The sequence below is a fragment of the Microplitis demolitor genome, chromosome 5 (assembly GCF_026212275.2).
Source record: "Microplitis demolitor isolate Queensland-Clemson2020A chromosome 5, iyMicDemo2.1a, whole genome shotgun sequence".
NCBI lineage: Eukaryota > Metazoa > Arthropoda > Insecta > Hymenoptera > Braconidae > Microplitis > Microplitis demolitor.
This window is the reverse complement of record NC_068549.1, coordinates 13524490-13540210: the sequence shown is the minus strand read 5'-3', so window position 1 is coordinate 13540210 and position 15721 is coordinate 13524490. Positions and strand designations below refer to the sequence as shown.

General features: G+C 31.3%; 1 protein-coding gene across 1 annotated transcript in view; it reads left to right on the top strand.

Annotated features, from left to right (window-relative positions):
* LOC103573716 (transmembrane protein 115) overlaps positions 1-12476 on the top strand; it is a 76078-nt gene extending 63602 nt beyond the window's left edge. Inside the window, exons 2-4 of the mRNA XM_008552904.3 lie at positions 10532-10787; positions 10863-11039; positions 12154-12476. Of these exons, the coding sequence (XP_008551126.1) occupies positions 10532-10787; positions 10863-11039; positions 12154-12358 (638 nt within the window). The 3' untranslated portion in view covers positions 12359-12476. The remainder of the gene's footprint in view (positions 1-10531; positions 10788-10862; positions 11040-12153) is intronic.
* Positions 12477-15721: the final 3245 nt, after the last annotated feature.

The window sequence follows — 15721 nt, the reverse complement described above, 5'->3', positions numbered from 1 at the left end:
TTCGGGCTATCTATATTTTTCTCAATTTATCTATAAATTGTCTTATTAAGAAGGTTTGCATGTTTCAGGCTTCCACTATATTAAATTGATTATGTGCGTAGAATTAGGAGGTAGCATGACTAATTCTATCTGTTTCTTCCGACAAAAAGTTACCAACGGTAAATTGAGATGAGATGAATGATTATCCATATATAAGATAACCGGAAACTCTGTCTTCTGATCAATAAGCCACGGATGATATACATTTGTAATGTATTCGTAGAAAGTTTCTGTGGTCATCCAACCGTTGTCTGATACTCTAATACCCCATCCTGTTGGAGTATTATCCACAATTTTTTTTGGCACGGATTTTTTAAAAGAGAACATTAGCATTGGAGGAGCTCGAACTCCATCAGCCCTATACATAAATAAAACGGTTTTAGCTTCCTTGCCACCATCAACAACTTTGTAAACTGCACGTGATCCTTTTTCCGCCAGTACATTTTCTGCATCAGGACACAGAAGTAAACTGTTTTCATCACAGTTGAAGATTCTTGTAGGAGAAATATTAGACAGGTTTTTACTTTCTAAGTATTTCCCAGAATTTTGGAACCACTTGTAACTCTTCAGAAGTGATAGCTGCTCTACTGAGACTCAAATGCTGGGGTTTCCTGACAAGTAATTCTGGATGACGTCTCCTAAAACCTTCATACCAGTGGCGACTGCGACGGTCATCTGTGAATGGAGTTTTTATTCCAGACTTTTGCACATATTGTTGAACACAGTCCAACAACTCAGTTTTTGTTACAGGTGCTCTCATAGCTGCTCTATCCAAAACCCACTTGGCAATGTCATTCTCATTTGAAGATGATAAAACTATTTCCGGTCCTGATTTATTCTTCATCTTATCAGGCCTAACCTTTTTTTTTCTACTGAAAGTAGCTATCGGTACTCCAAAGTAACGGCTGCTTTTTGTAATGATAACCCCAAAATTTCCATTGCTTTCAAAGTATGCTCTATATTGACTCGATCGTACCGAATTCTCCGATGTTTTATTTTTTTTATTTTATTATTTTCACTTGAACACAAAACTTTTTTCTTTATTAACTGGGGCTGCTTTCGTGTCTTCATTATTTTTTTAATTTTTGATTAAAATTCTTTTCTTGTTTAATGTTGTAAGGTAACCTAAAAGATTTTACAAATTAATATATAAGAACATTTTTAAAACTAATTTTAAATATTGAAATGAAAAAAAATTTTTTTAATTGCAAAATCAACGTTTTGATTTTAGGTTAGGTTTTTAATCTTAAGTTCTTCAATGCGAAATACTTCCCTGATTAATTAAAACGATTTGTGACGATTAAAACTGTTTTAATCGTTTTGAATCATCATAAACCGTCATAAATCGTCAATTGATGATTAAAAACGATTAAATTTTTCGAATGAAGATTAAAGACAATTCATTTAATTTTTAATTGTTCTTAATCGTCACAAATCGTCTTGTTTAATCAGGGTTACCCGTAAGTAACTATTTGTAGTTATTGTGATAAATACTGTGTTATATTCAATAATTGCACTTTTATAACAGTAAAAATTCTTAAATATTATTTAAAGACCCGTGATAGCACACTGTTTCATGAAATTGGGACAAGCGAGAGATTTCATGTCCGTAAAAAACTGTGGTGATAATTAAGTACAAATGTATACAAAAATAATATCTGGTGCTCTTTAACTATTAATAAATACATAATTTATATACATAAATAAAAGTAGTAATTCAATTCAACACAAATTAAAAAACGTATAGTCGGTCTAGCTTAACGCTCCTCATTCGCGGATTTGAGTACTGATGTCAAACTCCGTACTTTTATTAATATTTTTTCCATCAATAATGAAAGAATAATTAATGAAACCAACAAATTACGCTCTAGATGGATCGAATTACGTACTCATTACAATTTTAACAAATATAATGATGTATTGCTTAAATAATTAATCCACTTGAAATAGTGTATCATGAATAAAGCCATTGTTTTATAATAGGGACTTTTACCTTATGATACACGGAAATAAATTTTATTTAAAAATTACCGTTAAATTCACTGTAATCGTGGGACATAATGCAGTGCTTTTATTTATTACCATTTTTGAAATAAAAATTAGGAAAAAACTCATTTACTTTGTGGTAAACTTCATAAAATTCACCGAAAACCGAATGAAATTTACAGTAGGCTACAGTAAAATTTGTAAAAAAAAAAGTTAAAAATTATCTGACTTACCGACAAATAATTAGGTCGTACTATTCGTCCCACGATTACAGTGAATTAAACGATAATTTTTAAAGGAAATTTCTTTTCGAGTAGTGATTAAATTATCGTTTTAAAATGTATTGTGGTCGACGTTAATATAAATGTATTTATTACTAGTGTTACATCGTCAATAGATGGTTTTTCAAATTCTTATATGGTGTATTTATCTTTAACTTAATCTCTCTTTTTTTTATTATTTGTTTATTATTATTTAATTTAATATTTTGAATTTAATATATTTTATTAAATATTTTTTTTTTTTTTTTCAAGAGCATTTGATTGATTTGTTTATAAACTATTTATTGACAAAATCAAAAACATTTAAAAACCGGATGGTACAAAAACGTGTCGCCATATTGCCGTAATGGACTTCCGTTGCATTGTCATCCAGTTACCTCCTAGTCGCGCCTAAAGAAGTTTTACTTCAAAAAAATTTTTCTTCTGTTACGTTTTGAGAAATTATCCCAAATTAATTAAATAATAAAATTAATTGTAAATTATTCAATTTTATCCAGGTTTGGCTCCGTTAGAGTGTCTATAGACCCCTGGTGGGCCGTGGTCGTCGATTATTTTTTTATTTATTAATCAAGTTTAATTTCCGTGATTTTAAGTATTTTTTCGATGCCGGTTCCAACTCCATATTTTTATATTTGTAGTAGCAGGTGGATGGTAAGAAAATCGGCAGGAAATTTGAGGGAAACTCGAACTGCTGTTGAGCGCTCAGAGTTATAGGACAGGGTGGAACTGCTGATAAGCGCTCACCCCTGGGTGGTAATAATGTTATGGACAGGCCATGGTATAGGTGAAAATATTGGAGTGCCAATTGGCACCCCACAATAAGGTAGAATTAATTTAGGATTAATTATAATTTATTAATTATGGCTGGAGAGCAGAGGTTTGAGGTCCATGAGCTCTCTCGTAAGACTGACTATTTAGTCATTATAAAAAATATAATAGAACCAACAGAGTTGACAAAATGTTAACGCTGCATTTCAGATTCCCTGTGAGAGAATCGTCGTGGCCCGGGTCTCATGCAGCGTCATCTGTTTTGATTACCCACGAGCCACGGCAACTCACTTATCGCTACCGATTCCCGTTACATTTCATAAAATTAATTTATCAAAAATAATTAATTTATTTTAATCAATAAGTATTACGGGATCGCAACATTTCATATTGCAAGAACTGAAACCAAAAAAAAGTTATTTGAGCTGTATACTTGGTCCAGGCTAGAGTACCAAGAGCTCAAACTGTCATTGACGTCTAAGATGGCCAGCTCCTTTTTTTTTTGTGAATAGAAAAAATTGTGGAACAGAAAAAATTATTTGATCTGTACACTTGGTCCAGGTTGGATTACCAAGTGCTTTAGCTGTCATGGAGTTTAAGATCGCCAACTTCAGCTTTTCTTGCTTAAAAAAAAAAAATACTGGAATAAAAAAATTATTTGGGCTGTGCACTCGGTCCAGGCTAGAGTACCAAGTGCTCAAGCTGTTATGGACGTGTAAAATGGCCAGCTTCAGCTTTTTTTGCTTAAAGGAAAAATAATACTGGAGCAAAAAAATTATTTGGGCTGTCTTATTGACCTAGTTTTCACCAATCTCCATGTGAAATAATTTTCCTACTCTAATATCCTTCACTAAAATCATATTTGTAATACAATTGATTGTGATTTTAATTGTTTATCAAGAATAAATTGGAACTATATTTTAAAGTTAACGAATTAAGCTGTTTATTTCGATTAGAATTTAAAGGAAAGTTAAAAAATTATCCACTCGATAGTGACGTAAAATAAATGAGAAAATTCATTATTTATCAGCAATCTATTGAATAAGATTTTCATTGCTAATTAATAAAGGTTATACAGGTGTTTTAAAAAATTTAAGTAATACATCGCGTTACAGGTTCCATAAGGACGTATTCTAATAAAAACTAACAATGAAATAGGAAAAGGGCGTATATATACGATCGTATGACACCTGCAAAGCGATATATTCAACCAAGTTAAGTAAACATAAACACTGGTTACTGAACAGATAAAACTGCTTCTATTACAAACATATCAAATATATATATTATTATAATGGAATTTATATTTCCTCGACATATAGGACAAACATTTTGTTCTCCATTTACTGTGAAAGAACACTCTTGCCAATAAATAGTGTGCCCGCATGGAACTGTCGCATGATTACGCTCTCTAACCCAGCAAATCCTGCACATAGCTTCATTTGCTACTTGCAAATTTTCGTGTCCTCCATGAACTTCTCGTTGAATTCTTAAATTATTATTTTGCATTCAATTAATCACTGCTTGTGCATTGTGATTCTCATTATCTGTTATAAATAATTTTAATAAAACGTTGAAAGTATTGGAGTAAAATAAGTGTAAAATCATTTACTATTGATCTCATTATCACCAGATGATATTGAAATTCTGTCATCAAGTTCTGCAAGAACGTTGACATTTCTCATATCTACACTCATTACTCCCGGAATATGATGCATAATTCGAGGAACTTGATTTCGAATACAACTTCTAGCATGACCTCTTCTTCTACCCCATCCACGATTAAGATTCCGATCAATTAGATCACGTCCTGCTTGCTGATCACCAGGAACTAACTCAATTCGATGTTTCCGTTGATTCAGATCACGGTACTCTTCACTTACAACAAAAAGTATAGGGTGGTGGATACTCTCATTCAGTGGCATAACATCAGGTCGTCGTCTCCTGGTTCTACTGTGTCTAGGTCTTAGTTCATCACCAGCTTGCTAATCATCAGGTTCTAACTAAACATGCGGAAGGTTCTATTGCTGATTCAAATCATAGTCTTCCTCGTTTTCAATGACTACATCAGGATGGGGGAAATTTTCATTTAACAGGTTATCTTCTCAACCGACCGCGTGCATAATAATCATGAAGAATAATATCATTATCAGCTTGTCGATGATTTTGAGCTAATCCAACATGATTGTTAACAAACTGATTATTTATTGGATTGTTTTCTTCATCCTCACTAATTACTTCCGGATTGAGGATGTTTATATAAATATAAATATATATATATATATATAAACATAAATATTTATGTCACCGTCATTATAAGGTAAATTTTCATCAGAGAGTTGTCTTCTCGGTCGACCACGGTCTCGGCAAGGGTATGGCTGGGGAACATGTTGACTTTGTCCTCCACCACGTCCACGTCTACCAAAGGGTTCATTATGATTATTTCTTCCTCTAGGTCTAGGGTATAATGGCTGAGCCTCCGGTTCAATATCAGGTAGTAGTTCCACTGGACGAGAAAAAGCGCAAATTTTAATTAATTCTGAATTAAAAAAAGAAAATACAATACGTACAGGGTGGCAAATGACGCGGATCTCGGAGATTATTGACAGGTATATCTACATCAACCAAATCTTCATTTTGATCTGTAAATGAATATTTCATTAGTAAAATTTAAACTAATACACATTAATCTTTCTGTTTAAAATAATATCCTTATCAATTTTCCATTTCTAATCTCATTTCAATTCGACCGTTTCTATCTTGATGATCGAAAATAGAAGTTAAAAAATCTTCCATTGTATATCAACCAGATGCAAGTAACGCTTGATGACCTGCAATGGTTCGATCTCTTTCGATTTATGATTGTCCCCTGAAGTCAATAGGTACAGGATTATCCAACTGACGCCACAGTACTTCAGTGTCTGATGCGATAGTTGACATTCGTACTGGAGTAATATAAAGACAATAATCCATCATTTTAATTCTATAGTTCGAAGTAGATTAGAGTAGAATCTTCTTAATAGCTTGAATTATAGCTATTAGTCTATACTAATAATTTGAAATTTTATTTATTGGATACACACCGAGGAAAGGAGGAATTGGTGGGCGCTCTCCTCCTAACTTTTTTTGGTAATTGTCGGTTAAATGTCTCAGAAACATTATTTGTTTTTACAGTACTTCCCGACACTGAAACTTGTGAAGTTAAAGGTAGCCAATAGTGTCTTAAATAAGATGTATAAAAAAGAACGTTAGGGTAATTATTTACTATAAAGCTAGCTTGTTGTTCAGCAACAACAATGGCCTCCTCAAATCTGTTAGCAGGCACCGAGGCGATTGTCCGCGATAATGACAAGATAAGATTTCCTGTTTCATCACGAGGAAGACGAAGATAGTTTCATCTTCGTGTACATGCCTAAACCAAAATATATCACTATTTGACCTTGATGTTACATATATAGCAAGTATCACAAGGAGGAAGAGCCGAAACGGACCCCTTAAAGAAATGCAATTACAAAATTTTTGTTCTCATTTAGCCCCCTTTTCCTCTAATAATAATAAAAGACTAATGATCAAAAAAATTTTAAAATGTATCACATACCAATGCATGTAATTGATTTTTTTCAAATTAAAAAAAAAAAAAAAACATTCATTAAAATCATTGTTCACTTTATATTTTCCCTAAAATTCACAGTACATCATCGATTTATTGTATATCTATTAATTGATAAATAAAATAAATAAAAATAATATTGGTCTGTGTACATGAAAGTTTTTTAATTTACGTTAGTAAAAATAACCGGCCAGCTATTCAAAAAATATACTTTAGATAAAGTATTAATTAAAAAAAAAGAATTGAAAAACTTATCGATTGAAAATCAATTTTGTTTTTTACTCGAATTTAATGTATCCAACACACTCGCTGATGTGTGTGTTAATTAATTAATGTAACGAGACCTAAGTCCACCTCCATTGACCGGAGGCCGTTTCCTCACCCTTTTGGGCACACACACGCTACGCGTAAATTAATCCCCTATCCTCCACCATAATATTATAAAAGCGAAATATGAACATAAACTCACATTAGCTTACCCATTAGGCATGCAATGCATGTGGGTGTCTCACCAACAGCCACCACGAGACCTACCTCATTTGGACCTAAACACTCCTCCCATCTCAGGAAATAGAGAGACTCTGGTCGAAGTGGGGCTTGGAATGGGCCTTCCATGGTATCAGACTTCAGCTCTGATCAACCGCTTGCTTAAGATTAGTGGTGGAATGCAAGTTCTTCCCAACCCATACGGGTTTCCTCCACTTATACTCACTCGGATTTAAGACAGCAGTTATATAAGCTTGCCCTCAGTCTTTACCGAGTGATTATCACTGTATGCTAGTGATAGTATTGTGTACGAGCTAGTATCCCTTAGAATTTTAAGACAGTCTGAAAAGCTGGCCTCGCTCGCGCAGCGGTACCTATTGGCTTCCTGCAACCACGGAGTTGTCGCATGTTACAAGGTGCAAAACATGCGGACACCGCTAACGGTTGGAGTACTGGTCCCAGAACCCACGAAGAGGGTGGACTTGCTAGTTTTGACGTCCCCTAGAGGGCGCCAAAACCACTTCTGGGTGATACGTGTGTTAGGAAGGCTCTCTCGTGTTAAATTTTCAAGTGCTGCTTCGTAGTCAGTTATCACAAATTGTAATGTAACAGGGAAAAATGAGTTATTTTATCCACTAAAATCGTGATAATTCACTGACGGTCAATTACCCTACCCGTAACCCCAAACGAGCAATTGAATGAGTTTTTCGACTTGTCGCCGGGCGCGCTAATCAAAAATGCTAGTACAAATAAATTTTACAACGACCCTGAACATTAAGATCCGGTTCTGGAAGACCGTTTAATACTTACAGTGGCGCCCTTAAAAAAAAGAATTTAAGGATGACCAGAGTAGCAGCACCCCTATTATAGTAAGGTATCTTCTAATGTATTAATACGCCCTTTAGGATATTGCCAAAATTTATTGTAAAAACAGGTGGTCCTTTTTTGACAAATAACAAATAATACGGGTACACCATAAGATATAACATAACAAAAATAAATGATAACGCAATAATACACACGTAATAATGGTTAAATATTATTAACAACGTCTTTTTTTCGCCTATGTACAACCAAAAGTTGAGAGCTTAGGGGAGTTATCGATCGAGACTACAAAAATTTTTCTTATAAATTTTTTTATAAGTTATTCATGAAAAAAATTAATATTTACTTGAAATGTCCCATCTAAATGGAGTTCCCTTGCACCACGCGTAGTTTAGATCAGGAATGTGCTTCCAAAAACTAACCCAATAGAACCATCATCATCAGCAACAAAATGATTTTGATAAATTCCACGAGCTATTCCGAGGTTGATTAATATCAAAGCCAATACTTCTAATGTATCAGATATAGCTGGTATAATGCTACGCCGTTCCCTCATCACATTTTCTCTGGCTGCATCTCGACGCAATAGAAGTACAACTGCCGGAAAGCTGTAAATTTATAGAGAATGTGCAATAATAATTTTATTATATTACAGCATTAAATCAATCAGACAAATATTGATAAATGATAAAAGGTTTTTTTTATGCGTAAAAAATACGAATGAAATAATTAAAATTACTTTTTATAAACTCCGTTGAAAATGTCACCTGAGTACTTATTAAAATCATGTGCACATTCCCGTAAAGCTCTTATGGCAGGCTCACGAATATTTAGGAAGGGTCTTTAATGATGATGATCGTGTAAAAGAGTAACAATGAGTCGATTACCACGTTCATGTATTAAAGCAGATACGGTACACGCGGCGAATGTTGTCTTAGATGAACGAACGTAAAGTCGACCGGGATATCGCGGGTTTTCGTGAAAAATATACCCATCAAACGTGTATCTAGAACTTCTTGCACGTTGTCCAGGAAGTCTTTTCATTTTTTAAATGTTGGTCAACTTACAAAATAATTAATATTTTTTTGTAGTTGACAATATATTTTTGTTTCTATGGTAAACACGATGTTCATATACTTTTGTTGTTATCTTCACAATACAGAGATATAGACATCGGTTAAAAATAGTTGTTGCAATTTAGAAAAATTCCTACTTGTTTAAATATTTACTTTTTAAAGTGCTCCTGTTTGTTTTTTTTTCCTACAGCATATACCACTTCTTCTGTATGCCGTTGAATAATTTCATAGATTTTTCACACACACTGATAAAATATTATAAACTCACAATACACAAATATCCTATTCAATAGATAAATTATGTTTATTGTTTATCTTTCATGTCACTGTAACTATTCTAAATTTAATTTATTACACATATTTAAACTACTTAATTAGTTATTGATATTCTGAATTAATAGTTTGATTTTTTAATAGTAACGATTTTTTCTTTTAACAAAAAAAAAAAGAGGAGCTAGCCATCTTAGACTCCATGACAGCTTGAGCAGTTGGTATTCCAGTATTATTTTTTTGTTAAGCAAAAAAAGCTGAAGCTGGCAATCTGAGACGTCCATAAAAGTAGCTAGAGTACTTGGTAATCCAGCCTGGACCAAGTGCACAGCTCAAATAATTTTTTTTTGTTTCAGTTCTTGCAATATGAAAAAAATTTTTTGAGATATTTAGGAATAGAGATATTTAAGAATAGAGATATTTAGGAATAAAGATACTTGAGAATAGAGATATTTAGGAATATAGATATTTAAAAATAGAGAAATTTTAAGAATGGTGAAATTGACGAATAGAGTTATTTAAGAATAATGATATATAAGAATTGAAAAATTTTAGAATAAATATTCTTTAGGAATATAAATATTTAAGAAGAGAATTTTTTAGGAATAGTGTTATTTGCGTATAGATTTATTATGGAATAGACCTATTTAGTATTGAGATATTTGCGAATAAAGTAGTAAAGGATAGAGTTATTATTTTGCCTTTTTTTTCTTTAAATTTTATTCATTTTTTTTTTTATCCATGTGCTATGGTTTGTTAAATATTTGCGTAAAACCGAAATTTTGACCATTTTGTTATAAAAAAACATATTTGCGACGCTCTTTTTTGTTGGATTTTTTCGGTTGTCGTACTTTTAGCATATTTGGCATCATACTGTGAAAAAATTAGTCGACCAGGAATTATGACCAGCAAAAATCTTTATCTCGACTCGACTACGAGTTATAACTGCAGCAATTTTGAAAAATGTATTTTCGAGAATCCACAAGCGGCTGCTCTTCAAATGGCTGTAACTTACCAAAATTATTTAAAATATGCACATAATATTTTAGTAAGTTATTTTTGAAGGTATAGACCTATCGAAATATGTAAAAAAAATTCAGTTTTTCTAAATTTCACACTAGTGGTCTCCTTTATTATACATCAATAATTTCTATTAATTTTAACTATTCTCTATTTTTTTCCGTCTTTAGGTGTAAGCGTTGCCGTTAAACAGATAATGCCCGACCATATTTTATTAAAAAGTCCACTTGGTAAAATTACGAATAGAAATATTCCTTTACTGGTGTGGATAGTAAGTTTATTATTATGGATCGTAGGATTGTTAGAAGGTACACATCCAACAATGTTTTTAAATGGTCTTATTACATCTTGGATATATTTAAGATTTTACCAAAGACATACTAATGGAACCAAAGGAGATATGGCTGATAATTTTACATTTGCTAGGTAGTTATGTTTTATTGTACATTTCATCGGACTTAACTGTATATCCTAAAATTATTAAATTACTGTCAATTTCAGTTTTTTTCCCAATGTTTTACAACCACCGATTGCTATAGTCAGTAATACTGTACATGATTTTTTTGTTCGAATTGGGCTTTGCAAAAAAGTAGTTAGACGATTTGATATGTCTAACGCACCACCAGGTTTGATCATCAATTTACCTGGAATTGATCCACAAGATAGCGAGAGACGACGGTTAGTATATATTTTTCAATACTATTTATCAAAGTTTTAAGTATTATGACCCTCCGCATGGTAGCCACATTTTTTAAAAACATGGAAATGTTAGGAAATTATAAATACACTGGAAAAATCAGGAAATTTCGTCACAAAGCTGGATAAATTTGTATTTTCTTTTTTTTATAAAAAATTCGATAAATTTTTTTTTCTGTCAAAACTGTTCAAAAAGTGGCGCGGTGCCAATGTGATTTTAATACCATCTTGAAACAAAATTAGCAGAAATGGATTCTAATAGAAAACAAAAGTCCATAGGAACCAGTCACTAGAATTTTCAAGTTATTAACATGCATTTTGACAAGTAATAAAACCGAAAACACTAAAAGTATACATAAGTATTGAACTAATAAGTTTCACTATATTTATGATTCACGTATTTGAATAATATTATTAATATTCTATAAAACGTTCTTATTCATGAAATTTATTCTAGTGCAAATGAAAAGTTTATTTATATTTTGTAATAGAGTAAGTTGTATAAGAACATAGATTTAAAATCGAAAATAAGAAAATTATTCATTCAATAAGTAAAAAAACCTATAATCATTGACAAATAATAAAATAAAGTTTCATTTAACGACAATGATTGAATCCTTATCGAACTGACATATACCATTCTATTTTGAATTGTATAAATATTTCCAAGGATTTAATAAAACTACATATGGTCAAGGAATTTTTTAATTATTTGACTGGAATTCCTGGAAAAGTCAGGGAATTGCAGTTTCAGGAATCTGTGGTCACCATGCTCCGTAAAGTGGTTCTTTTTTTTTATAATAAGTTTTTTGTTCTAAAGAAAGTTCTAAAGTTTTCAGGAGTATTTCAAACCGTTTAAAAATTTTTTCAAGATGTTCCATACAGCTTTAGAATTTTCTTGATTATTTTAAAAGTTTTGAAGAATGTTTTGGAATGATCCCACCGGTTCTATAATTTTTTGCATTGTTACAATTTGCTATCAAATGTTCTAAATAGTTTCAGAATTTTCTGGAACATTCTGAAACTAGTTTCCGGAAACAACTTAAATGATATACAGAAAGATTTATGTATAATAATTGTAAACAATTTTTTACAGACAAATAGCACTGAAGGCATTAAGTGAACGTTTAAGCAAAGATCATGCAAGGCCGTGGCAGCAAGATAGAAACAAAAAGCAATTTCCTCTTCCAGCTACTGTTTCAATATCTATTCCAGAGTCAACTATTCTAAAACCTCTTGTATCTCCTCTTATTCCACAATTAAATGCTAATATACATAGTCAAAAATTAACAAACACGTGATAGATATATCATAGGATTGAAATAAAAATTCATAAACTCTTTTATTTTCGTATTGAAAATTCATACATTATGTTATGAAGTAAATTTTGAATAAAAAAAAAAAATAAATAAAAACAAATGAAAAAAATTTAAAAAAACCGAAGATATTTCATTACAAATTATTATTAAGACCGGTCCGTACCTACAAATTCTCGAATTCTAGATTTCTATTAATTTATTAATTAATTATCATCACAGCTATTTTTTTAGCTTCTGGAAAAATGTATAAGACGAACTTCATCGGAAGATTTTCATCATTAGAGTTCCATAAATATTTAAAACGTAATTAGGAATCTAAAATCCGGATATTCGATTAGTGCTGCCGACCTTTAACGATGATGTAGTTGAACATCAATGCTATTTATGTTAACAGGGGTTATCAGATGTTTTCGACTAATTTTCTCGGAAACAAAATCTCTCAACACAAACTAAAAATCGCACAATGATGCACTACTGTCTAACCTAGTGAAGTGCGCTTCAATTTTTTGATTATATTCGTTTGTTTAAGGGAAAAACTCGACCGAGGTTCCTCATTACTGAGCAATAATATAATACAATAATACGTATTAGCGCATCGAAGTTAATACCGTTCACCTATTTGGGTGCGAGAGAGAAAAAAGTAAGAACCCCTGTTAACTTAGCACCCGATTAAACTTTTCATCTATTTGTGTCAAAGTCAGTTATGGGCTTATTTGAATTTTAATAAAATGTCAATACAAATCTTTAGTTGATACTATACAAGTTATTTTTTAAGCATTGAGATCCTATAATATTTCCCAAATAAGGTAAGTGACCCCTCTATCGGCCAGGTCCCCTTTATCGGCCACAGCCGAAAAATTGATATATTTCCATCATAAGCACATATTCATACGTGAATAGTTAAAAAAAAAAGTAAAATTAATCTAGTTTAGATTAAACATACTTTGATTGTTGTAAAAATTCATTTTATAACTAAAAAAAAATAGTAGTGCGTCAGATGCGATTTCTGGTGATTTCTTATCAGGAAGGGTAAGCAGGTTTCTTGTTTTTTCAATAACCTATTACTAATTACAAATAACAGTAAAAGTCCAATTTTTTTTGTAATCTTATTAGCTCGTTTCATAGTAATTTTAGGAGTTAACAATTTAATGATTGTTGCCTAATTTATATTAAAAATAGGGTGGCCGAATATAGATACAAGAAAATTACCTCTGTATGCATTAGCGACCACATTAATTTCATTTTTTTTGAGGTTATCAGCATTTATATGCAAAATAGTCAATTTAAATTATTAATGTCAAAATAAATAAACAAATTGATTAAGTTATATTTCAAAATAAATATAAATATTTAAAATAGATGTAAATAAATTATATACATCCAATCAGTTAAAATTTTATCTGTAAGGTGGCCGATAATGGGAGTCTAGGCAGGCCGATAGAGAGGACATCAGGAATTGAAGTTATTTTCATTTATTACACTCATGCCATAAATTAAAGGAACAAAAAAATTTTAGAAATTTTTTAGTAATTTTTGCAAGGCTGTAACTTCATGAAAAATAACCGTATCGAAAAATAAAAAAAAGCATTTTGTAGCTTGAAATCTCTAGTTACGACTCATTTTCATCAATTTTTTTTAGACCTCCAGCCATTGCGCAAACATGAGAAATACCGCGAGAAAAAATTTTTCTAAATTTTTATTTTTCTTTGAGAGAGCCCACGGGCTGCAAAAAAAAATTTTCAGCTAAACCAATGCATAGGTTGGTTAGCAAATTTAATCAGTTTTAATTTGAATTTTTTTCAAGTTTCGTACGATAACTTGTCGCTGAGATAGCAAATTTTCAAATTGATCCATCGAGCCGTTTTTTTGGGGTGGATTGATCAAAGTTTTGCAAAACAATTAAAGGAACAAGTTTTGTTTCTTTAATTGTGTAATCATAATCAAAATGAAAAAAAAAATTTTTTCCGACATTTCGTAAATTTTTGCGTTGGTTACTTAGCAAATGCAAGGAAATAACAAAAAAAAAAAAATTCAAGAAAATCTCAAAAAAAAATCAAAGGAAAAAAAAAATTGCAACTTGTTTTTTTGTGTTCGAAATTTTTTCTTTTGAGATTTTCTCAAAATCAAAAAACGAAAAAACCAAAAAAAGTCATTTTTTTGTACTTACTTCTGATGGATGTTAAAATAAAAAACAAAATTGTTTTGTTTTTAAATGTCGGGAGGGTCTTGTAGGGAATTTATTCAAGTTTTTAATGTCGCCCTTCAATTTACTGTGCGATCATTGTTACCCGAAATATCTATGATCAAAGTCAAAAGGATCATTTTTCGTTTGAAGGTTGATATCTGAGCGGCAAGTTATCGTACGAAACTTGAAAAAAATTCAAATTAAAACTGATTAAATTTTCTAACCAACCTATGCATTGGTTTAGCTGAAAAATTTTTTTTGCAGCCCGTGGGCTCTCTCAAAGAAAAGAAAAAATTTAGAAAATTTTTTCTCGTGGTATTTCTCATGTTTGCGCAATGGCTGGAGGTCTTAAAAAAAATTGATGAAAATGAGTCGAAACTAGAGATTTCAAGCTACAATATGCTTTTTTTTATTTTTCGATACGATTATTTTTCACGAAGTTACAGCTTTGCAAATATCACTAAAAAATTTCTAAAATTTTTTTGTTCCTTTAATTTATGGCATGAGTGTATTTAATTTCTAATAAATATTTTCGCATATATATTTTTTTTAATTTGAAGTTAAATGTATATTCTGTCACTGTTTTATAGATGAATTGGTTTTTTATATTTTAATTCTTAATTCGAAAAAAAGAATACGCTTAATTGGCTGATAGAAGGGTCACTTACCTTAATGTAAAAGACAAGAAAAATATGTGAAGCCAAACTATTTGTAACGTGATTAAGTAAGAGCTCAAAACAGCATGAAAATTTACACGATTGAGGGTGCCACAAGAAAGTCCTAACGGGCAGTTTCGAAACCATATGAATTAAGAAAAACGCGATGTGTGTATCAAAACGTTACTATAAACTCGGGTTAAAAATGTAGTTTTTGACATGGAAACTAATAGGGATGGGTGATGTTGGGAAAAAATGTCAACATCGGACTATCGATTGTTTCAATTTCTTGCCATCGAACCACCGATCGTTTAAAAAAAATATCGGAATATCAATTATTAGTATCGATGGTAAGAATAAGCGCAAAAATTTGAAAAATTATGCTGAGAATGATGTAAAACGAAAAATCAAAACCAGTGTTTTCAATATTAAATTATTGTTAAAAATAAATGATATTGAGAGTCGCAGACATAAAAAAATTTTTTTTTTTCTTCAACAGATAAA